At 47.6% G+C, this 22610-nt stretch overlaps 1 protein-coding gene across 1 annotated transcript in view; it reads right to left on the bottom strand.

Moving 5' to 3' along the window:
* Positions 1-758: 758 nt before the first annotated feature.
* The window catches only part of PNPLA1 (patatin like phospholipase domain containing 1), a 45811-nt gene continuing 23959 nt past the window's right edge, over positions 759-22610 (bottom strand). Inside the window, 9 exon segments of the mRNA XM_064597530.1 lie at positions 759-1540; positions 1542-1572; positions 5555-5684; positions 7111-7185; positions 8418-9002; positions 15993-16053; positions 17765-17974; positions 19190-19255; positions 20393-20625. Of these exon segments, the coding sequence (XP_064453600.1) occupies positions 1412-1540; positions 1542-1572; positions 5555-5684; positions 7111-7185; positions 8418-9002; positions 15993-16053; positions 17765-17974; positions 19190-19255; positions 20393-20625 (1520 nt within the window). The 3' untranslated portion in view covers positions 759-1411.

The raw sequence follows: 22610 nt of genomic DNA, 5'->3' as shown, positions 1-22610 counted from the left end.
GGATGGGGAGGGAAGGGACATTTGGCCTCCCGTTTCCTCTACAACCACACCGGGACTCAGGGGAGGCCAGGGCAGCCTGCTCAACATGCGGCACCACACAAGCCCTGGGGAGCTTTTAGAGAGCTCACGCCTGATCGGCTCCGCAAGTGATTCTGGTGAGCAGCCGAGACAGTCCAGTGGTTGCAGATCAAGCCTTTGGTCCACTGTGAGAATTAAAAACAAAACAAAACAAAAGAACTTGGTCTCCTGACACCACATCAGAGAGGAAAGTGCATCAACCCCCAAGACTTTAGCCTGAAGACTAGATCCTGGGGGGCCAAGGATGGATGCAGTCTATCTGGAAGAAGCAAACTCAGGCTGAGGCTGGGAGGAAGGCCCAGAGCCCAGCCAGCCAGGAGCAGGATGTGCTGTGGGCTTTTCAGAGCCCATCTGTGTTGGTGTCCATCTGTTTGTCCAGAGCAGAGTAGGGGAAGGGCTGGAGGAGCGCAGAGAAGCTGAGAGGATGTTTAGACAAGGAGGTGCTTGCCCAGGAGAAGCAGGACCCTCCACACCAATAGGCTTGGTAGTGGGTGACACCTGGTCCCCCAAAGGCCTAGGGTGAGGGGGATGCGTCTGAGAGCCTTGGGGAGAAGGCTCTACCTTGAGGTCATCATGTTCTCTCCCATTCCACTCAAGTTCTCTCCTTGTTCACAGCTTCCCAGAAAAAGGATAGAGATTCATCATTTCTAAGTCCCTCATCGAGGACTTTCCTCCCCTTATTTCCGCTGAGAACATCCCTCACAGCTTCCTATGTGTCGGGCAGCCCCAAGCAAGTAGCCAGGCCCCATTCTAGCCAGTCTGATGCGTGGAAATTGGAAATCTCAATTTGTATAAAAAAAATCAGTTAACAAATCCCACTTTATTATACAAGGTATTTTTTTTGTTTGTTTTGTTTTTTGCAAATGGAGAATCCCATTTGCAGAGCAGGAGTTGATAAAAGAGTGTTTGAAATATTATTCGATTTACAAAAGTCTGATTAATATTTGTTTTTTCAGGAAGGGGAAAGAAGTAGAGTGACCTCCAGAGCGCTGAGCGCAGTTGTCTAGACTGCAGACTGCACAAGGAGACCCTGCCAGTACACAGGGGAGGCATCTCATGGACGTATTTATGCCGCATGTTATTTGTACAGTTTTCTGTGTTATTTGTACAGTTTGGTAGCTTTGTATGACATTCATACAGATTTCTAGCAGGTGGCGGCCAACTGTTTTAACAAAATCAGTATATTATCACAATCTTCCGGCAGCTGGCAATCAAGTGCTCCAGGAAAGGGTACAGTTTTCTTAGCGCACAAGGCAATATATGGGTTAGTGCTGGCTTTGACTATGACCAGGAAGAGGTGGGTGGGGTCAGAAAGGAAACTGGGGGACGGAGCTCAGAGGTCACCGCAACATCTGGGAATAGAGCAGGCACCTGGGCAGTTCCACACCTCAGGGTCGCTGTATTCCTGGATCCAGCTGGGGTGAGGCCTGTAGGTGACCCAAACTGTCTTGGAAGTGGAGAGACAGAGAGAAGTCGAGTGGGCAGGGAGCAGACCTGGACATGAGACGCCGAGAAATCACACGTGAGGAGAAATGAGACAAAAAGGGGGGGAGAAAAGGGGGAAATGGGAAGCCCCGAGTTTCAAGGACTCTTCCATCTGCTGTGTGACCCTGGTCAGTCATTGGCCCCCTCGAGGGAATTGCAGGAAGACTCTTGCAGAGCCCACCTCAGAGAAATGCTGGCATGAGGACCTGTCCATTCTTGGATGGTTTTCAACTCTGACTGTGTCATTCTGTTTAATCCCTGTAATGACTCCCCAGCACCACAGGTGAAGTCCAGGTGCACTTTGTTAGCATGGCCCCCAAGCCAGCCTGCCCTATCCCTGCCATGTCTGCCTGTGCACCTCCAAGTGCATCCCCAGGCCTCTCCCTGCCCAATCAGACAAAGTAGACTAGACCCTGTGACGTCCGATTCACTCCAGGGCTCCTTCGACCCTGGGAGGCTATATCACTTGGTGCTCGACACCAAGACATTGGTGACAGACAACTTGGATTCAGATCCTGGCTCTACCATCTACCTACTGTGTGACTTTGGGCATGTTGCTTACCCTCTCTGTGCCATAATGCCTGGACCATAATAACTACTTGGTAAGTTTTAGCTATTATCATTACATTCCCATTTGCATAGGGGGAAATTCCATAGTAACTCAAAGGGGGGCTCTCTAGCCATAGAAATGGTAGAAATCAGAAGAGTCTGACAGACTTAGTAGCTGTTGAGAGGATTTGAGTAGCAATTAGCAAGAGGGACCTCCTCCTTTTCCTTTGGGGGCCTCTGGCAGTCCCTGAATTTCTCAATCTGTCTTGCCACTTTGAGGCCCCTTACACAACCCGAACCAGATGGCCACTGAACTCTTATGGGAGGAGAGCTGAGGCTAGCAGAGGAAAGCCAGGCTGACACATATATCTAGCCATGCTCCAGAGGCAGAGCGTATTTGGCACATCTGCTGGTCCTGGAATGAAAGGGACGGGAGCAGACTCGACCCCAGCCTGTAGCCTAAGCAGAGCTATCCCAGACAGCTCAGAGAACTCTGAAAGAGTAAAAGAAGCATCTGTTTTGGAATCCACTGAGATGGGGGGGGTTGTTATGTAGCATTATCAAACTGCAATTGCTGACTAATACAACCAGCATCAGAGTATTAATTTGAACATCTGATTTAAAAAACACAGAGGGAGGGGCACCTGGGTGGCTCCGTCAGTTAAGCGTCCGACTCTTGATTTTGGCTCAGGTCATGATCTCAGGGTCATGAGATGGAGCCCTGCATCGAGCCCAGCAACAGGCTCCGTGCTCAGCACAGAGACTACTTGAGATTCTCTCCTTCTTCCTCTGCCCCTCCCCACCCCAGTACTCTCTCTCTCTCAAATAAATAAATAAATAAATAAATAAATAAATAAATAAATAAATAAAATTTTTTAAGAAACATGTTGAGAGAGAGAGAGAGATTAATGTATGGAACATCAACCCTGTAGCTTTTATTCTAGCTTCTCCCCTCTTTATTCGGAAGAATATCGGCTGAGGGCCAGAAGTTGCACAGGATTAGCCCATGGACGTGACAGGGTCTCTTGTGATTGTACTCTGTTAGGAAATGAGCAGATTTCTTCTCTTTCTGGATCAGTCCTCCTCTCTGCCTAACCTTTTTGAGCTTCTCTTTTCTTTTCTTTTCTTTTTTTTTTTTTAAAGATTTATTTGAGAGAGAGAATGAGAGAGCATGAGAGGGGGGAGGGTCAGAGAGAGAGGCAGACTCCCCGCTGGGCAGGGAGCCCGACGTGGGACTCGATCCCAGGACTCCAGGATCATGACCCGAGCCGAAGGCAGTCGCTTAACCAACTGAGCCACCCAGGCGCCCGAGCTTCTCTTTTCTACCCTCTACCCTGGTCTTTGAAGCTCAGAGCAGTGAATTTGTATGGAATTGCCTAAGAACGTCAACTGGCAAACTGCTTCCAGGCAGTTTCATAATCTGTTCTATAAAGGATCACCGCAGACGGCATGTGTGACCTACTGTGTTTCCCACAGCTGTGAATGTTGTTTTGTTTGTTTTTATCACAGTCTGCTTCTTTATAAAGTACCTTGATTCCTAGAAGTTTATCGACCAAGGGAGCTCTGGCTGAATTGCATGGGTCCCACTGCCCCAATGTACAGGAGGGGGCCTGGCCCTGGAATGAAGGGCCTCAAGTCTGGGCCTGGCTTCTAGACAGCACTCCCAGCCCCAAGGAAGCTTCTCCAACCCCACAGCAGACCTGCCTATGTTCTCCTGACCACACTTGACCTCGAGCTCCTAGAGACAGAGATACAGACACTCAAAAAGTCAAAGAAGCCTTGGGGCTGGAGACCAAGGAACAGAGCAAGACTAATCCCAGGATTCACTAATTCCATGAGCCCCAAGGGGACTGCCAAATGCCCACTGGATTAAACGATGGGCACCTCCAGAAAGTGACCCACGTGTCTGCCCCACTTCCTGCAGCAGCTGAGAATCTCCTTCCCACCATACTGCTTCCTCCCACCCACAAAGTACCTACTTGCCCAGACCTCAAAGTGGGCCTGTGGCTGCTAGGGTGAGATTCTGACCCTCATCTGTCTGATACATCTCTCTGCCCACCTGGGATCCCCACCTGGGACAGGAACAACACAGAAGGATGTCACTTAGAATGATTTGGGGATTTTCCTGACCAATGAAGGCTTGAAGCAAAGTAGATAGCAGTGTGCGTCTGTTCCATTCAGAGAATATTTTGATAATCCCGTAAAATAGTTGAGGATGATTCCTGGCTTGGTTTGCGTTTGAAGCTTGCATTTTTCATTTGTGTGTATGTGTGTATGCATGTCTCTTTAAAAAACAAGGTTACAGGGCGCCTGGGTGGCTCAGTCGGTTAAGCGACTGCCTTCGGCTCAGGTCGTGATCCTGGAGTCCCGGGATCGAGTCCCACATCGGGCTCCCTGCTCGGCGGGGAGTCTGCTTCTCCCTCTGACCCTCCTCCCTCTCATGCTCTCTGTCTCTCAATCTCTCTCTCAAATAAATAAATAAAATCTTTAAAAATAAATAAATAAATAAATAAATAAATAAATAAATAAATAAAAAACGAGGTTACAGTTCAGTAAAAAATTAAGACTTGGTTCTTGTCTTTGGTCTAAAGTTCAATTTTGGGGTAAACTCTTAAAGTTGGGAATCGAGAGGTGCCTGAGTGGCTCAGTCGGTTAAAGCGTCTGCCTTTGGCTCAGGTCACGATCTCGGGGTCCTGGGATGGAGCCCCATGTCGGGCTCCCTGCTCGGCGGGGAGCCTGCTTCTCCCTCTACCCCCTGCTCATGCTCTCTCTTTCGTGATCTCTCTCTCTCAAATAAATAAAATCTTTAAAAAAAAAAAAAAAAAAGAAAGTTAGGGATTGAGTTCAATTCATCTTTGCTATTTCTAGAGCCCAGAAGAGTGGTTGGCACTCATTAGGTGCTCAATAAAGGTTAACTGATGGAACCAATGACAAGGTAATATAACCAAAAAGCTGTAAGAAGCAGGCTTACACTAGTTAGGGCTTTTAGTTGTAGGTTGGCAACAGTTTGGATCTCTATATGTTCAGGGTCACATGGTTACACACCTGTCTAGTTTGGTTTTTAAATAAAGTTCTATTCAGAAGCTGAGAAGTCCTAGTTAACCTCTGCATATAACCCTAATATCTGCTAAATTATTGAGTGCTAATTACACGTCATGCATTCTGCAAAGCAATTTACATGTTGACCTCATTAAACCCTCACAATATTATCCCTATTTTATAGATCAGGAAATAGATGCTTAGAAAGATCACATGTCCTAAGCATGATCACTGAGTAAGATTATGGCAGAGCAGGGAATTTATGTTGGGTGGGTCCGACTCCAAAGTCCAGTTCCTAACACCTGCTCTTGCTGACTCTTCCTCTACCCCTTGTGATCTTCCTGCAGACTCTTTCCAAAGCTTTTCTTCCCCATGGAACTTGAGAAACATTAGTCATGCTCACTGCATTTTGCCGCCTGTTTTTTTGGATGGTGGGTGTCTTGGGAAGCCTTTTCTGGTGCTACTTGTCTTTTGTTTGTTCTTCTTGAACATCTTGCTCATCCAGTTGGAGTCTTCAGTAGGGCTCCCCATGGGCAACAGACGAAGTAAATAGTTTGTTAATGACCTTTCCTGTGTCCTCCACTATCAGGGCCCTGCTCCAGCTCAGAGGGTAGACAGATACACCAATGCTACGGCTTTTAACCCTAGCTGAACACCAGAGTTCCACAGCAAACATTTGTTTTATAATCAATGACCATTTATCTAAGTAACATCATGCCAATGAGTCAACTGAAATTCAACTGAACTTTTATAAGTTATATGTCAATGCAATAAAGTTTAAACCCTGTGAACAAAATGCATAGTATATGCCCAAGCACAAAATTTTTAAATTTACGTAAACTCTTTCAAAAAGTTTTATAATTAAAATTATACTTAATGTGAGAAGCAGGTATGTTTTAATATATTTGATATGATATGGAGGTGGAACATCAAAAGGACCTGCTCTCCCAATAGCTGCTGCTGTGGCCATGGAGAACCCCAGCCACTGCCCGAACTGCCCCAAGGGAGGAGAGATGAGGTTGGGGAGGGGAGAGATACTCTTTGACCCACCTTCTGATCTCCTGCTGGTGCCTTCCGTTGGCTAACCCAATTGGCAAGAAGCCAGCAAGGGAGCCCGGGTAATATGGTCCCCAAGGAACTTAAAAAAATACCAATCCTGGGGCACCTGGGTGGCGCAGTCGATTGAGCCTCCGACTCTTAGTTTCAGCTCAGGTTGTGATCTCAGGGTAATGAGATTGGGCCCTGCGTGGGGCTCTGCACTCATTGCAGAGTCTGCTTAGGACGCGTTTTCTCTCTCCTTCTGCCCCTCCACCCCTCCACCCTTCCCCACCCCCGTACTCATGTGCTCTCTCTAAAAAATAAATAAAAATAAAGCTTAAAAAAAACAACAACAATCTTCAGGCCCTCTCAGAATGACTGTGAAGGTAAGTAATGGAGAACTTGTCACACAACCCAGACATCTGATGTGCATTATAAAAAAGATTTTCTGGGGACAATCTATAACATAGGAATATTAGCTCGCTTATTGTGCTGATAGAAAATAATTTGGATTAAAGGAGGCCTTTGACAGGGTCTCACAATTCACACCATGCAGGAAATAGGCTACCTCAAGCTAGGATGTAACATGCCTGCTAACTCCCTTGAACTGAGACACCACCACCGGAGAGTGAGACACAAGGGGGTGCACGTTCTCCCACTGCACTCAGAGAAGGTGCATTCCCTAGCATGCACAGGAAGGAGCTGACGAGAATGACATTGTGAGCACAAATAGCTCATTTCCCATTCAGTGCCCCACTGAAGAATAGAGAAGTGTAAAGGGGTGGACTGTAATCACACAAACCGGAAAAGGATCCCAGGGTTCCTAGGACAGCTAAAAAGAAGGAAAATTTCCCTTAGCTTGGCCCCCCTTCTCTGGCCAAAGGAAAGAATGTGTCCCTAATTAAGGAGAAACTTACATTGCGTGAGGCTTGCTGGTGGTTTCCTTCACATTGACCAAGGACATGGCACCTTTCAGATTTGAAGAGGCAAGGGGAGCTACAGTCAAAAGTAAAAATAGAGGAGACAAGAGTGAGGTGGCAAAATCGTGCCCATTTCAACTCACCTGTCACCTTCAAGAAGCCTTCCTTAAACCCCCAGAGAGAAGTGATCTTAACCTCTATGAATACTTCCAACACTCTGTTTTTCTTAGTAATGTAGTACTTAATAATTTGTGCTGTATTTTTGAGGTTGGTATCTCTGTCATCCCCTCTGCTGGAGGGGAGAGTTCCTGAGAGTGAGGAGCTGAGAATTGTTTAGCTTTGAAGCCTCTAGAGCAGATCTGTAGAAGATACCAGTTGTGAAGAACCAGCTTTTAAAAATCTTTTTTTGGAAACCATAATGTACTAGTACTTTTGTGAAATACAATACAATGAATTAGTAGGAAAATGACCAAGCTCTTGGATGTCATGGCTATAAACATTTCTAAATGCTTACTTTCAACCTCTGTGCTCATTTCATTGTAAATTAGTAACAAATAGTTTGGGGACCAGCATTGGTTCACAGAGCATTCTTTAAGTAGCTCTGCCCTGGCACAGTGGTTATCACAAATAATAAAAACCTTCTGGTATAGTGGTTCTCAATCACGGTTCTCAAAAGAACCCCCTGGAGGGCTTATAAAAAGATAGAAGGACAGCTGGGTGGCTCAATCGGTTAAGCGTCTGCCTTTGCCTCAGGTCATGATCCCAGGGTCCTGGGATCGAGCCCCACATGAGGCTCCCTGCTATGCTGGTAGCCTGCTTCTCCCTCTGCCTGCCACTCCCCCTGCTTGTGCTCTCTCTAATAGATAAATAAAATCTTAAAAAAAAAAAGATAGCTGGGTCCTACCCCCCTGAGTTAGGAGGTCTATGGTAGGGTCTGAGAATTTTCATTTCTAACAAGTTCCCAGGTGATGTGTTTGCTGTTGGCCAGAGACCAACCTTTGAAAATCACCGGACTAAAGACATGAACACATGTCAAGAACACTGTCCCCTTTTGGTGGCCTATCCTCAAAATAGGTAGAACCGCTAAAGCTAAGTGCTAACTTTACCAATGCACCCCTCTAAAGCAATGGTTATATGAGACTAATGAATTGTTGAACACTACATCAAAAACTAATTATGTACTATATGCTGGTTAACTGAACATAATACAAAAATAATAAAGCAATGGTTATCAGCTCCCATGCTGTGGCACACTTACTGAGGGGCTCCAGACATAAGGAAGCTGGGAGAAGCCAGAAGGGTCCATACCTTGGGGCTGTTCTGGGCCCAATTCCTCCACAGGTGGCTGTGCAGATGACGCTGAAGGAGAACACTGGGGCAGTGTTTGAGATGCCCCTACAGATGAAGGCCCCAGGGATGGCCTGGGTGACAGAGATGCCTGGGAGGGTGGGGATCTTGGCGGTGATCCAGTCGTTTGTACCCGCTGCTGTGCTGATACACGTGACAGCACAGCTGTGGAGCTGAGTGGTAAGGGCACAGCTGGGAGTGAGAGAGGGGGCAAGTCAGATGGGGAATGTGATGGTAATGAGGCCAGTGGAGATGCAGGTGACTGCTCAAATGAAGAGACAGGAGGTGAAACAGGTGACTCAGCAGGCCACTCGTGTGTGGATTCAGGTGTCTGCACAGGTGAGGACACAAGTGGACCGTGGCGGCACTTTCCTTCCCCTTCAGGAGCCCACTGTGTGTGAGGTTGTATGGATTCTTCCTGCTCCGTTTGGAGGCTTGTTTGGCTGCGTTCAGGGCACTCATTGCCAAGGGCAAGTTCTATATTGCAGTACACTTCTACACGGGGGAACATCACTCTCTTGGAGGGAGAATTGAGGTAAGCAGCATCTAGGAAAACAACAGCATGGGGTCACAGGTGGCATTACTAACCCCTGGCATCAGAGTGGCATCTGCAAAAAGTGATTTCTCAAATTATTTTCATAAGCAGGATTAGTGCTTTTCACTCGTCTTTCTTTACGTACTCAAATTTATATTGAGTATTTGATTGTGTATTGATTCATTATTCAACAGATATTTATTGAGCATCTATATGTGCCAGGCATTATACCAGGCACTGAGGAGTGAAGGGGACAAAAACAGGTGTGATGGTCCTTGGCCTCTTGGAGCTTACAGTCTGGCTTGGGGTCAGGCATTGACTACCCAAATAATCTCGTTTTAACCAAGACACGTTGTAGGGGAGAAAGGAACATGATGTTAGGAGAGAAGGAAGCAGGGAGGACTACTTTGGGAGGGTTTCCCTGAGGAAGCAACGTTTGAGCTGAGATCTGAAGGGCGAGTGAGGGTCCAGGGGGTGGTCAGGGTGGGATGGGGCGGAGCATTTCAGACAGAGGGAACAGCACACACCAATGTCACAGGTTTGAGGGAGCATGAGGAGGACCTGAAAGGTCAGTGTGGTTGGAGCAAGGATGGGGGCACTGTGGTGAACGATGGAGCTGAGGAGGACACAGGGGCCCGACCATGCTTGTAGACACCACTGAGGGCCCTTGGTTTTCACAGAGGCCATGAAACACCTATTGGCAGTGGGGATGCTGCTCTGTCTCTGGCTTTGACAAGATCACTGTGGCTGCTGTGTGGAGACTCACTGAGAAGGGCATAGGGGACTCAGGGAAACCTGTAAGGCTGCTGTGGAGAGCTTAGGGCTTGCACCTGGAAGGAGAGAGAAAGAAATAGAAGACTCTGTTTAGGAGGTAAAATAAATGAGAATTGGCAATGGATTGACTGGGGGAAGAGAGGAGGTAGCTGGCTTGCACAACCAGGTGGAGGTTGGTGCTGACAGGGTGACCATGGAGGGGATGGGTTAGGGGAGCAGTGAGGAGGGCACAGTTTATAGTTTGTTTGGGGATATATGGATTTTAAGGGGTCTTAGAGATGTCCAAGGAGAGATGACAAGTGAGCAGTTGGATAGATGGGTTTGGATCTCAGAGAAGAGATGAAGGTTAGAGGTGTCCATTTGGGAGCCCATCTATGGATGGTCACTGAAGCTGTGATGGTGGCCATGGAGGAGATTGCCTAGGGAGGAAAAGCAGAATGAGAAGAGGAGGGTGCCAGGACTGAGCGAGGAGAGGGGAAGAGGGGAACCCAGGCCAAGTTGCTAAAATAGGCAAGACTGGGGTAGACCTACAAAATGCTGGTAAGGATCCATTTGAGAGGTGGGGGTTGGATATGTAAAAGAGAGATGAAATAATGGATAATTCAAAAGTGCTGAGATGGGAAGGGGTCTGAGCACAGGTACAGGGTGGGCTTTAGGCAAGAAGAGGGTTGCTTCCTTTAATGTTCTAAGAAGGAGGGAACAGAGCAGGCTGAGTTTGTATATTCGGTAGCGCAAAGTTGAGAGAACTTCTCTCTGTTAGTTTTGCTTTTCTCTGTGAAGTTGTTTGGAGGCAAGGTCCTCGCCTAGGGATCAGGGAGAGGGGAAGTCTTGAGGTGGTGATTGCAGAGGAGGAGAGAATAGGTTGCCAAGACAAGTACAGATGACTGCATTTTGTGTAGAAATTCACAAGCTAATTCTAAAATTCATATGGAATTAGAAAGGACCTAGAATAGCCTAAACAACTTCGAAAGAAAAAAAAAAAAAACAAAGATGGAAAACTAAGACGACCTGGTATCAAGATTTACGATAAAGCTTCAGGGATCAAGACAGTATGATATTGACCTAAAGACAGACAAATAGATCAATGGCACAAAACAGAAAGTCTAGAAATACACCCATAACATATAGAGACAACTGACTTTACTTAATAGAGAAAGCATAGTTTTTTCAACAAACAATGCTGGCAGAAGTGGACATCCATATGCAAAAAAAAAAAAAAAAAGAACCTTGTTTTATATCTTGAACCATATTCAAAAATTAACTCAAAATGGAATATAGACACAAATGAAAAACCAAAAAGCTATAAAACTTCTAGAAGGAAACATAGGAGAAAACCTTTTTGTGATCTTGAGTAAAGCAAAGGTTTCTTAGGTAAGACACCAAAAGCATGATCCATAAAGAAAGCAAATTAATAATATGGGCCCCATCAAAATTTAAAACTCCTTTTTAGAAAACTGTTAAGGAATTGAAAAGAGAAATCACAGACTGAGAGCAAGTATTTGCAAATTATATTTCAGATAAAGGGCATTTATCTAGAATACATAAAATCTCTTAAATAAGAAAACAAACAATTCAATTTTTAAGATGGGTAAAAGAGCCCACAAAAAAAGCATCCAATGGCCAAAGGAAATCTGAATATATGGTCTTCAGTTAATAATAACCAATATTAGTACATTGGTTGTAAACACTACACTATACTATATACCGAATTTTATATGTACCATACTATAACTTCTAACAAATGTAAGACATAATAATAGGGAATGTGGAATACATGGAGGCTCTCCATACTATTTTCATATTTTTTTCTGTAAATCTAAAACGATTCTTTTTTTTTTGAAGATTTTATTTATTTATTTGATAGAGAGAGTGAGAGAGCACAAGCTGGGGGAATGGCAGGCAGAGGGAGAGGGAGAAGCAGGCTCCCCGCCGAGCAGGGAGCCCAATGCAGGGCTTGATCCCAGGACTCTGGGATCATGACCTGAGCTGAAGGCAGACACTTAACCATCTGAGCCACCCAGGCGCCCCTAAAACGATTCTTAAAAATAAAGCTTATTAAATGGCTAGGTGGGAAATGACCAAAAGAGTTGAACCCTTCAACAAAGAAATATATAGATGACTAATAAGCAAGTGAAAAGATGCTCAACATCATTAGTCATTAAGAAAATACAAATTAAAATCACAGTAAGATACCACCACACAACTATTCACATGGCTAAAATTAAAAAGACTGACCATTTCAGGTGTTGGTGATAATAGGGAGAAACTGGAACTCTCATGCATTGCTGGTGGGAATGTAAAATGGTACAACCACTTCAAAAAACAATAAAAGTTAAACATACCTTCTTTGTATATGTCCTTAGTATACATCCCAAAGAATTGAAAATAGGATATTTGCATACCTGGGTTCATTGCATCATTATTCACAATGGTCAAGAGGAAGAAGCAATTCAAATTGTTCATTAATAAAGAAAATGTGGTACGTACACAGGGGTACGTCACATGCTATGAAATGGATAAACCTGGAGGACATTACAACAACGAAATACACCAGTCACAAAAAGACAAGTACTGTATGATTCCACTGATACGAGGTATCTGAAGTAGTCCATCTCCTAGAAATAGAAAATAGAGTGGTGGCAGCCAGGGCCCAGGAGAGGGAGAAATGAGGAACTGCTGATCCATGGGTAGAGAGTTTCAGTTTTGCAAGAAGAAAAAGTTCTGGAGATTGGTTGTACAATGTAAATGTACTTAACAATACTGAACTCTACACTTAAAAATGGTTAAGATGATGGGGTACCTGGCTAGCTCAGTTGGAAGAGCAGGCAACTCTTGATCTCAGGTTTGTGACTTCAAGCCCCATGTTGGGTGTAGAGATTACTTAAAATTAAAAAATCTTTAAAAAATGGTTAAGATGGTAAATTTTATGTTATGTGTTTTACCCTGATTATACATATATATAATTGTATATTACATAAATATAGATTAAATGTACATCCACCATACCATCTAGACATTCCACTCCTAGGTATTTACCCAAGAGAAATGAAAGCATATGTTCATACAGCAGCTTTATTCATAATAGCCCAAACTGGATACAACCTAAATGTCCATTAATGGGTGAATGGAGAAATGAACTGTGGGGTTTTCATAAATGGAATGGAATGCAAAAAGGAATGAACTATTTATACATGCAATAACATGATGAATCTCAGCATAATTATACTGAGTGAAAGAATGCAGACAAAACAGAGCCCATACTGGAAGTCCATACTGGAAATTTCTATAACGACAGAAAGTAGATTAGGGGCACTGGGGGAAGTTGGGAAGGGTCACAAAGGAGCATGAGGAAAACTTTGGGCATGCGGATGATGGTTCACTCTCTTGAATGTGGTGTTGGTTTCACAGGGGTGTGTGTGTGTGGGGGGGAACTTAAATTATGAGAGGGAGGAAGGGTGCAAGAGAAGGAGGAATGCCAAGAGGGAAAGAAGGAAGGAAGGAAGGAAGGAAGGAAGGAAGGAAGGAAGGAAGGAAGGAAGGGAGGGAAGGAGGGTGGGAGGGTGGGAAGGAGGGAGGAAGGGAGGGAGGAAGGGAGGAAAGGAGGAAGGAAGGAAGGCAGGCAGGCCTGGCCAGGCACGCCTGGATGCCAGATGGATAATTTTAGACATGGCATCCTCTGAGCTCCAACCTCACTCAACGCCCACATCCACATGTCTGTGTGGGGAATGTGGATTTTCAAGCATGCCAACAAGCAGTGCCCTTCCCTTTGGCAGAAGGCTGCTGCCAGGGGAGGCCAACGGTGGAGAGGGAAGCTCGCCTGGAATCATTAGGCAGATGTGAGCCCTGAGGAGGGCAGAGAAGGGGGACGTCAGGATGTGAGTTGAGGAATTGAGGGTGACACTTTGCGGGTGTGGCCTTCTGCCAGAGCTGACCCCCATCTAGAAAGCAGTAGGGTGGGAGGCTGGAGCGGACTCCCATTTTTCTGTTCCCAGATGGCAGGTGGGAATTAAGAGTGTGGCTCTGGGCACCAGCCGCAATTTCTCAGGATGCGTCATACCTCCCGCTCGCATCTGGTGCCGAGAGGAAAATCCAGCCCTATCAAACCCGAGGGGATTTAGGGGTGGGACTGAAGAAACCTGCACTGAGAGAGCGATGCAAACACTGGCAAATCGGAAGAGGAATCAAAACTAGCTGGTAGCCAGCAGGAGACATTTTCTTCCTGATGAGTTGTGTCAGTTCCTCCTTGGAGTGATTCCAGGGCCCCTGGAAAAGCCCACCATCCTCCATGCACTGCCCTGATTCTTTAGTGAATGCCCGAAATGCTCCTATTAGAGCCTCATCCTTGGGTTTAAGACCGCCATGTATACCACGGAGTCCACATCAGCTAAGGGTGGAAGGGTGGGGGAGCGCGAGCCTGCACTGGGTTCCTCCCAGAGGCTGGCCCAGGGGCTACTGAGAATTGGGGGAGACCAGAGATGCTAAAGCAAGGCACTTTGTAATTCTCCCCGGGGCTTGCCCTGAGAGGAAGAGAAAGAAGTTCTAGGGGAGAGACAGGTACGGTGGTAACCAGGCAGCCAGGCTGGAACCTGAGGTGTAAAGGGGTTTCCTGAGGCATAGAATTGGTCCCAAATCAGGGGATCCCCCAGCCCCATGTCCCCAGTACACATCATCACTGAGGAAAGAGTGAAGGGGCTTCCCGGCTGGGGGTGGAAAGGACCCCAGGTCCTCGCCAGCCCCTCCCCTTCCTGAGGCTCCGTAGGTGAGACCCCATGTCAACCCCCCACTGACACCCCTCGGGTGTTCCTCCTTTTGGACACTTGGATCTTAGTTTTCACAGCTGTCACCCATGTCAGTGTGCAGGAGGAGGGGGGGATGCTGTCCGAGTAGAGTCAGGGTTAGGAGGAGTCTGTCCTGCAGAAAGGTGAGAGGAGGGGCCTGTCTTCCAGGTCAGAGGGTCAGTGGGCTGCACTGACTGTGTCTAGGAATAAAATTCTGAGGTGGGTTCCATGATCAGCCCCATTATACAGATGAGAAAACCGAAGTCCCAGGAGATGAATTACCTGCTCAAGATCACACAGTTAGTAGGTGTCAGGAACCAGGATTTAACCCTTTTTACAGATTAGGAACCAAGACAGAGAGGGCAAGTGATTTCCCTGAGTTCACACAGCCAGGGAGGATGAGAATCCTGGCCCAGGCCTACTTGCCTCCAGTACCCACATTCCTTCCATCCTTCTCTCCTGCCCACCCCCTCCCTTGTTCGGAGAATGGCCCCAGGAGAAAGGAAAGAGTCAAGACAAAGGGAGCTTGGGAATGCAGGAAGTAACTTTGAAGGAAAAGAAGTCAACACATCCTAGGGAAAAACCCACATTCAATCTCATAAATCTCACTGCTAAAATATATTTTTTTGAACTACGTACACAAAAAGTTCACCACAGCATTGCTTAGAACAGTGAGCATTTGGAAACTCAAAGGAATGATCAAAGTTTTCTGTACAACTGTGATGGACTATCACACGACTGCCAAAAAAGACGGTCACAAAGACCACATGACAACATGGGAAACAAAAAAACCACTTCATACAGCATTAGGTAAACACCCTCCAGCCCAGGAACCCTTTTTTCTGGAACTACGTTCTATGGAAACAATTCTGAGTATGGAAAAGCTTTTTTCCTTCCCCTTTATCGAGGATGTTTGCCATGGTCTTCAATGAGGTAGCGTGTGTAATACCCGCCATGGGAATCTCCCACGCAGGGTGTAGGGACCACACTTGCTAAACCAACACAAGGCACAGGCTCTTCCCTCTCATTTGTTGATCAGTGTCACTCAGAGTCTTACGCGAGTATAAACTAGTCATGTCTGGTTCTCCGTTAACAACGCGGTTGTTAATAAATAAAGTGAAATGACACGAAAACGGAATTCTGCGGGAAGGGACGAGCTACGTGTTTCCTAAGCGCAGTCCTTAAATCCAGACAGGTATCTGTACAAAAACCGACCCACTGTCCCAGCAGTGACCCTGGAAATCACTTTTCCAAGAAGATCCTAATTTTGGGCCACAGTGGGCTGTCCGGGACAACGCAAGCTGCCGGGTCCCTGCGCCACTCCGGCCCTCCTGGGGAAGGGCGGCCCGGTTCCCAAATCCGAAGGGAAGGCTCCTCGACTCAGCCTCCACTTCCGGCGTTAGCCCCGCCCCCAGCCCACCCCTTCCTGGGGCCCCACCGCGTACTTACTCAGCCGCCTCAGGTAGGAAACGGCGTCTTCGTATCCTCGGTAGTAGTAGTTGTGCAGGATCTGCAAGGAGGGGACAGCAGGACAATGACTGAGGCTGCAGCAGTGGAGAGAGCCGAGGTCCCCTCACCCAGAGCAGCTCCTTTCATTGCCCTTGGGCTTTATTTGATGGACTTTTAAAAATGTACCATCCAGCGTCCCGTCCCTCACTATCTGCTAAGAAGTGGGGAGCTGTTACTGATCGTGTCTCCAAAGGGACAGTGCAGTAATGTGTTAAATCATTTACAGCTGGTCATCAGCTTCCCCTGGGCCAGAGAGGGTGAGATGTTTATAGTAGAATCAGAGAATGTGCATTTGGGCCATAAGAAGAGCCGAGTTTGGAGACTGGCTTCAAATCCCAGTGTTGCCACCTGTTGGCTGTGTGGCTGTAACCTCTCACGGCCTCAGTTTCCTCACCTCTAAAATGGGAATAACGATAGTATCTACTGCAGAGGATGCTGGAGGGTTACATGAGATATTGCTCACAAAGCCTTTCCATAAAGGGCCAGATAGTAAATATTTGGGGTTTTGAACACCACAGATAGTCTGTCTCTTCTTGTTCTTCTTGTTCTTGTTCTTGTTCTTCTCCCCCTTCTCCTCCTTCTTCATCATCTTCTTCTTCCCCCCTCCTCCTTCTTGTCCTCTTTTCCTTCTTCCTCTTCTCCTTCTCTTTCTTCTACTTCTACAAACCTCTAAAAATGGAAAGCCCATTCTGAGCTCACAGGCTATATAAAAACAAGCCACCTTGAGAATGAAAGTCAAGCACTGACTGTGAGCAGAAAGTCAAGTTTGAGAGGCTCTGATGACTACAATATATTTGTTCTACCTTTCTTGAACTGCCTATTGATGGATTGCTTTTATGAGGGTAAACAGACATAATCTTTACTGATAAATTAGTGTAGGCAGATACCGGAATTCCTAACGCAACAGTTGGAGGACAAAGAGTCAATCAGATTAATAAAATATCTTGTGTATCCATTGCCTGACTAAGCATAATAGTGTTTTGATTATGAGTTTTGTAAACAATAATTAGACTGTAAGTCACAAAACTGGCTTAGAGGAGTTATTCAAACAACAATTACTAAGAACCTTCTATAAGCAATGCCCTCTGTAGACACAGTGAGTGTAGTCAAAGAAATGAGTAAAACTTGGTGCTTGCTCCCAAGATCACACTTCTTGCCAAAGAAAGACATGCATTTTGTTAAGACATGTAGACTTAATTTTTTGGGGCAGGTTTGGAAAGGTTATGATCTCAGGGTGCTGGGATTGAGCTCCGAGTCAGGCTCCCTGTTCAGTGGGGGTCTGCTTCTCCCTCTCCCTTTGCCCCTCCCCCTCACTCATGCTCTCGCTCTCTCTCTAATAAATAAATAAAATATTTTTTTTAAAAAGTAAAATAAATAAAATTGAAAACAAAACCCAAAACACAAGCCACTGGCTGGATTTGGCCCATGGGCCATACTTGCTGAAGCCTACATCGCATGTCAGAGTGGAAAATTTCAGGTAACATCTTATCAGCAGTTCTGACATCATCTCATTTTACAGGGGAGAAAATTGAGGCTGGGAGCACTTAGGGGCCTCGTTCAAGGTCACATAGCTAGTTAGCAGCAGCAAGGCCAGGATACAGGTTTAGGAGGAAGTTTAAGGAGACACAGACGGAACTGCATGGACCCCAGTGGCTCCCCCAGGCTCTGTCAGCTTCCCCCGGTCCCCCTCCCTTCCGGGCCCCTCCTCTCACGAGCAGGTCCGGCGGGAACAGGGCATGGGTCATCCTGGCGATGTTCTCCAGGGAGAACTGGAAGGAGCAGTTGAACATGCGGAAGTCGTGGAAGATGGCGGGGCAGTCCCGGGGGCAGATGTCCTGTTGCCCGCTGAAGGTGGAGATGGTAATGGCGTCAGTCCAGAAGGAGCAGGGCTGCATGCCTGTGAAGCCCCCGTCAATGTAGCGCTATGGGGGACAGGCAGAGTCGTAAATGCTCATGGGGTCAGAGGTCTTCTTCCCCACTCAGGGAGTCCAGCGAGGAAATGGGTCCCTTGGGACAAGCCTTGAGGCCAAGGTCCAGGTGGGTGAGTGGTGTGTCCACCATGGCCCCTGAACTCCCAGCCCAGTGCTCTGTCCCTACACTGTCTCCCCTCAGCCATCTCAATGGTGCTGAGCCTTTGGGGAGAGGGCCATTCATACTCTGGATAAAGCACAAGCAAATGCTGTCCTGTCACAGCTCCCCCTCCCAGGCTACCCCTCCTCAGCCACTCAACTACCAAGGGCAGGGTGGGGGAATGGAGCCTGTGCCCATGGCCTTTTGAGAAGGTGAACACATGGTGGGTCTGAGCAGGTTGGGAAATATCCCCTCTTGCAGACTGCTGTGGGTCCAAACTGCCTCCCTCTGTTGAGGTCGGGTATCCTCAACACTCTCCAGAACACCCCGACCATGGCCTGGCCACCAGCCACCACATAGCCCTTCCCTCTTGTGGCTTCTGTTGCCTCAGTTGTGAACAAAGGATCACAGATACTGAGGTTCTAACTCTCTGGGATGCCTGAGAAGTACACAGCTGACATGCACAGTATGTGCTCCATTTCCTAGCTGAATCCTGATTTCTGGATCTCATTTTCTTTCTATATAAAATGAGGAAGGGGCATGGGTAAATCCTCCTACTCAGAGCTTGGTCTGAGGACCAGCAGCACTGGCCTCAGGCGTCAGCTGAAGCTGGTTGGAGGTGCAGAGCCTCTGGCCCCGCCCCAGGCCTAGGGGATCAGAATTTGCATTATTTTACAAGATCCCCTCCCCCACTGGTCATTCAAGTACACTAGCCTAGATGACTTTAAAGGTCGCCATCATTCACGGTTCCAGGTACCAATGTCACAGGGTCCGTATTCTACACTCTCTGTCAAGTATGGGAAAATCCAGCAAGCCTATGGGGTCTTGACTAGCCAGGCTCAGTAATGGGCTGGTGGGCACAGAGTGAAGCCCAATGTATGGAGGGAAAGTTCATCTGAAAGCCCCAGAAATCCATCTATACGGGGAATTCTAAGTAGAAAACACAAGAATCTTTCCAATTCTTGGTCTTCCCACTGAATTCTGAGCCCACCCCTCTACTCTCCCAGATGCGGACCACAGGGCACTCCTGGGTACTGGCTCACCCTCTCCCATGCCAAAGCACTCACCACACCACGGTAAGTTGGGGGGATGAGGCCACAGTACACGGGGACAAAGCAGCTGCAGTAGAGGGCCTGTGGGGAGAGAACCGGTGGAGATGTGTGAGGCTCTGGCGGCTGGGTGGGGAGAGCTCACCGGCAGGCCTCTGGGCCACCACCAGCCGGGTCCTTCTTAAATCCAACGCAGAGGCACTATCCTGGGGAGCGGAGCCCCAAGTTCAAGTTCTGGCCTGGCCCCAACCAGCTTGGTTCCTTGTTAACCTACTTGGTAGTCTGGGCCCGATATCCCAACTTTAAAGAGACAAGGCAGCCTCAGTGACCTCCAGGGCTCCTTCTGGCACCATATCTCCATGAATCCAGTGGAATTTAACAACCATTAATGTGTATTTGGCCAGGGCCGGGCTCTGGAATCAAAGGAGAGTGAGATACGTACCCTTGGGAATGCTCAACAAGGGAGAGTAAGCAAGTAGGTGATAGTACACAGGGTGACAAGGGCTGGGATGGAGGTGAGCATGGGCATCGTGGCCTCTAAGGAGGAGTACCCAAACCAGGAGGGTGTGGGGCAGGCAGATGATGAAGGGAAGTTGCCAGGCAGAGTGACTAGAGTCTTGTCAAACAGGTGAAATGAGCTGGGAAGGAGGGAGGGGCATTCCAGGCAGAAGGCACAGCAGGTGCAAAGATCCAAAGGTCTGCTTTGTGTGTGGTTTGCTCTGGTTTGCAGAAGTAAGAGCGGGAGCTGATAAGAGGTGGTTGGGAGAGAAAAGTCTTGAAGAGCTGAGTGCTAATAAATCCAGGGGGACATGAGGTAGGTTTTGGAGGTGTCCATGCCCACTGCCCATCCATTCCCCACCCCCGGGATCATGGCCATGCCAGCATGGGGCTGTGAGGCTACGTGGCAAGGGCCTTGTATTTGGGAGAGGAGAGAGGAGTGGAAGTATGGGACGAGGGTCATGCCACTTAACCCTTTTGTCCTGAAAGAAAACTGGGCATATCCACAGCACTTGCCAACAATAATAATTCACAACTAAGATTTATATTAATGAGCACAGAATGGTGCACAGAGCCCCCATTCCTGCATGATAACCCATTTGGTGATAATTCAGTCCTTTTATCAAGAGCCATTGGATGGGAGGGGACAGAATGGGGGGCTGTTTCCACAAACTGGGACCCGCCCCCTCTTCTGGCTCCTGCACCCTGGGCCCCGCCCCTTGCCTCGATGAGCTCTTCCTTGGATGTGTACTCTGAAACCACGACAGTCTCTCCATCTGTGAAGCGAGTGAGGGACACGTGGAGCTTCCCTGTGGCCGCCTTGTAGGAGTCTTCTGGCAGGACCCTGTACAGAAACTGCCGCATCATCTGCACCATCTTGCAGGACGGTGACAAGGGCCCCAGGAAGGATTTCTTCACCTCCGCGACACCTACATTGAGGACTCTGAGGTACTCATCTGTGGAGGAAGCAGAGAGGAGAGGGCAGGTCAGCAGCTGGCCACCTCATCCTGCATCCAAAAGATGGGAAACCCCTAGAATTCTGAAGCAGGGTTGGTCTCAGGAATCGACCTGTTATTCTGCACGCGAGGAAAGCAAGGCACAGAATTAAGTCACTGGCTCCAGAGACCCACAGCTCGTCGATGGCAGAACTAGACCTCAGGGAGGGGTGATCCTGAAGCCATTGCATCCATCTTCCCTTTAGAGCCCCTGGCACAGGCCAGAGAGAGAGAAGGCTGTGAGGTACGGAGCACAAGCCATGCCAGGCCAAGCTGCACGTGTCTCCAGGACTGGGAGAGGAATCTTCTCCCTCTTTCTGAGAGAAGCACAGCCAGGTCATATGAGGGCCTACATGTGCCAGATGGGGCTTGGAGGGCAGATGTATTGTTAAAGGGATTGCAGAGGAAGGTGTAACCTGTCCCCACCCCAGTCCCCAGAATTCCCCTGGGGAAGTTAGGGCCGTAAGCTCGATGAGAACTGCTATCATGCCAGATTCTCACAGCAACACTATGAGGTAGGCATTTCTAGCCTCATTTCACCTATCAGGGGCCTGAGGCTTGGGGAGATAATATAACTTGCCCAAGGTCAACCGCCTGGCAAGTGAACAAAGTGGGATTTTAACCTAGAGCGTGTGACCCCAGAACCCATACTCCTTTCATGACACTAAGCCACAGGCTTCTAGAGCCGGACCTGTACCTGCTCCTAGACAATTGCTGCTTATTTCTACCCTGTGCAAGCCCTCCGGCGAAATTAGAAGCAGCAATAGCTCTGAAAAGGATTGCTAACTTTTAAAAAATGAATATTTAACTGTAAAACATCCTACACAGAACTTTCTTACAATTAGTGTCATGTAGCAATGCTTATTTGGGAAGTTAAGTGGTTATGAGCTCTCTGCCAGTGGAGGTAATCAAGCAGAGGTGGGACAAGTACCTCAGAGAACTTCTCAAAGGGATTCCTGCCTGAGTGCAGAGATTCCTTCCAACGTGGAGATTCCAGGATTCTTACGGGTGCCTGACAATATGCCTGGGAAGTCATCACAGGGGACATTATTTTCCCATTTACAAATAGGGCAGCTGAGGCACAGAGAGGTTAAATGATTTGCCCAAAGTCACACACAGCAATTTGGAGACAAACCAAAGCCAGGGCCGCGCTCCTCCTTCCGTGTTTTACAGTTCACGATAAGTCCTCGTTAATCCTGGAGGCGGTACGATAAAGGGCTTCAGCATCATTTTACAGATGTAGAAACCAAGGCAGAGAAAAGCTAAGTGCCTCGCCCGAGGTCAGACAGCCCGGCCATGTTTGTTCTGACTCTAAACCCCACCTTCTTTCCCTGCGTGTTGGACTGATCCCAGAGGCTGAGCGAGCCTGGGTTGCCATAGTAACGGCCTTTTTTTCCCCCTCTCCCTCACCAACATTCAGAATCACAACTGCATATGTGTAGTAGGGACTGACCTGAGCCACAGAGCATCTTGGCTTTCACCCTGTTACAGGGGAGGGTGCTCCTGGGAGGTGGGAAGGCCCTGCGATTTTATTTTTATTTATTTATTTATTTATAATATTTTATTTATTTATTTGAGAGAGAGAATGAGAGAGAGAGCACACGAGAAGGGGGAGGGTCAGAGGGAGAAGCAGACTCCCTGCTGAGCAGGGAGTCCAATGCGGGACTCGATCCTGGGACTTGATCCTGGGACTCGATCCTGGGATTCCAGGATCATGACCTGAGCGGAAGGCAGTCGCTTAACCAGCTGAGCCACCCAGGCGCCCCCAGGCCCTGCGATTTTAGCAAGCTTAGCTTTACCGTGTGCCAACTTGTACCAACTGCATTTCCCCTCAAGGGAGGGTGATGGCAAACTCACCGTCCTTATGTAGTTACAAAGCAACTGAGCATTTAGATACCAAGGGGCTAGGTCACTGAGTTCTGGCCCCACAAGACCAGTCAGGATGG

This window comes from Mirounga angustirostris, unplaced genomic scaffold (genome assembly GCF_029215605.1).
Source record: "Mirounga angustirostris isolate CCGP_5_RB_7025 unplaced genomic scaffold, mMirAng1.0.hap1 SCAF_8, whole genome shotgun sequence".
NCBI lineage: Eukaryota > Metazoa > Chordata > Mammalia > Carnivora > Phocidae > Mirounga > Mirounga angustirostris.
The sequence above is the reverse complement of the archived record's forward strand: the minus strand, read 5'-3'. Positions and strand labels throughout refer to the sequence as shown.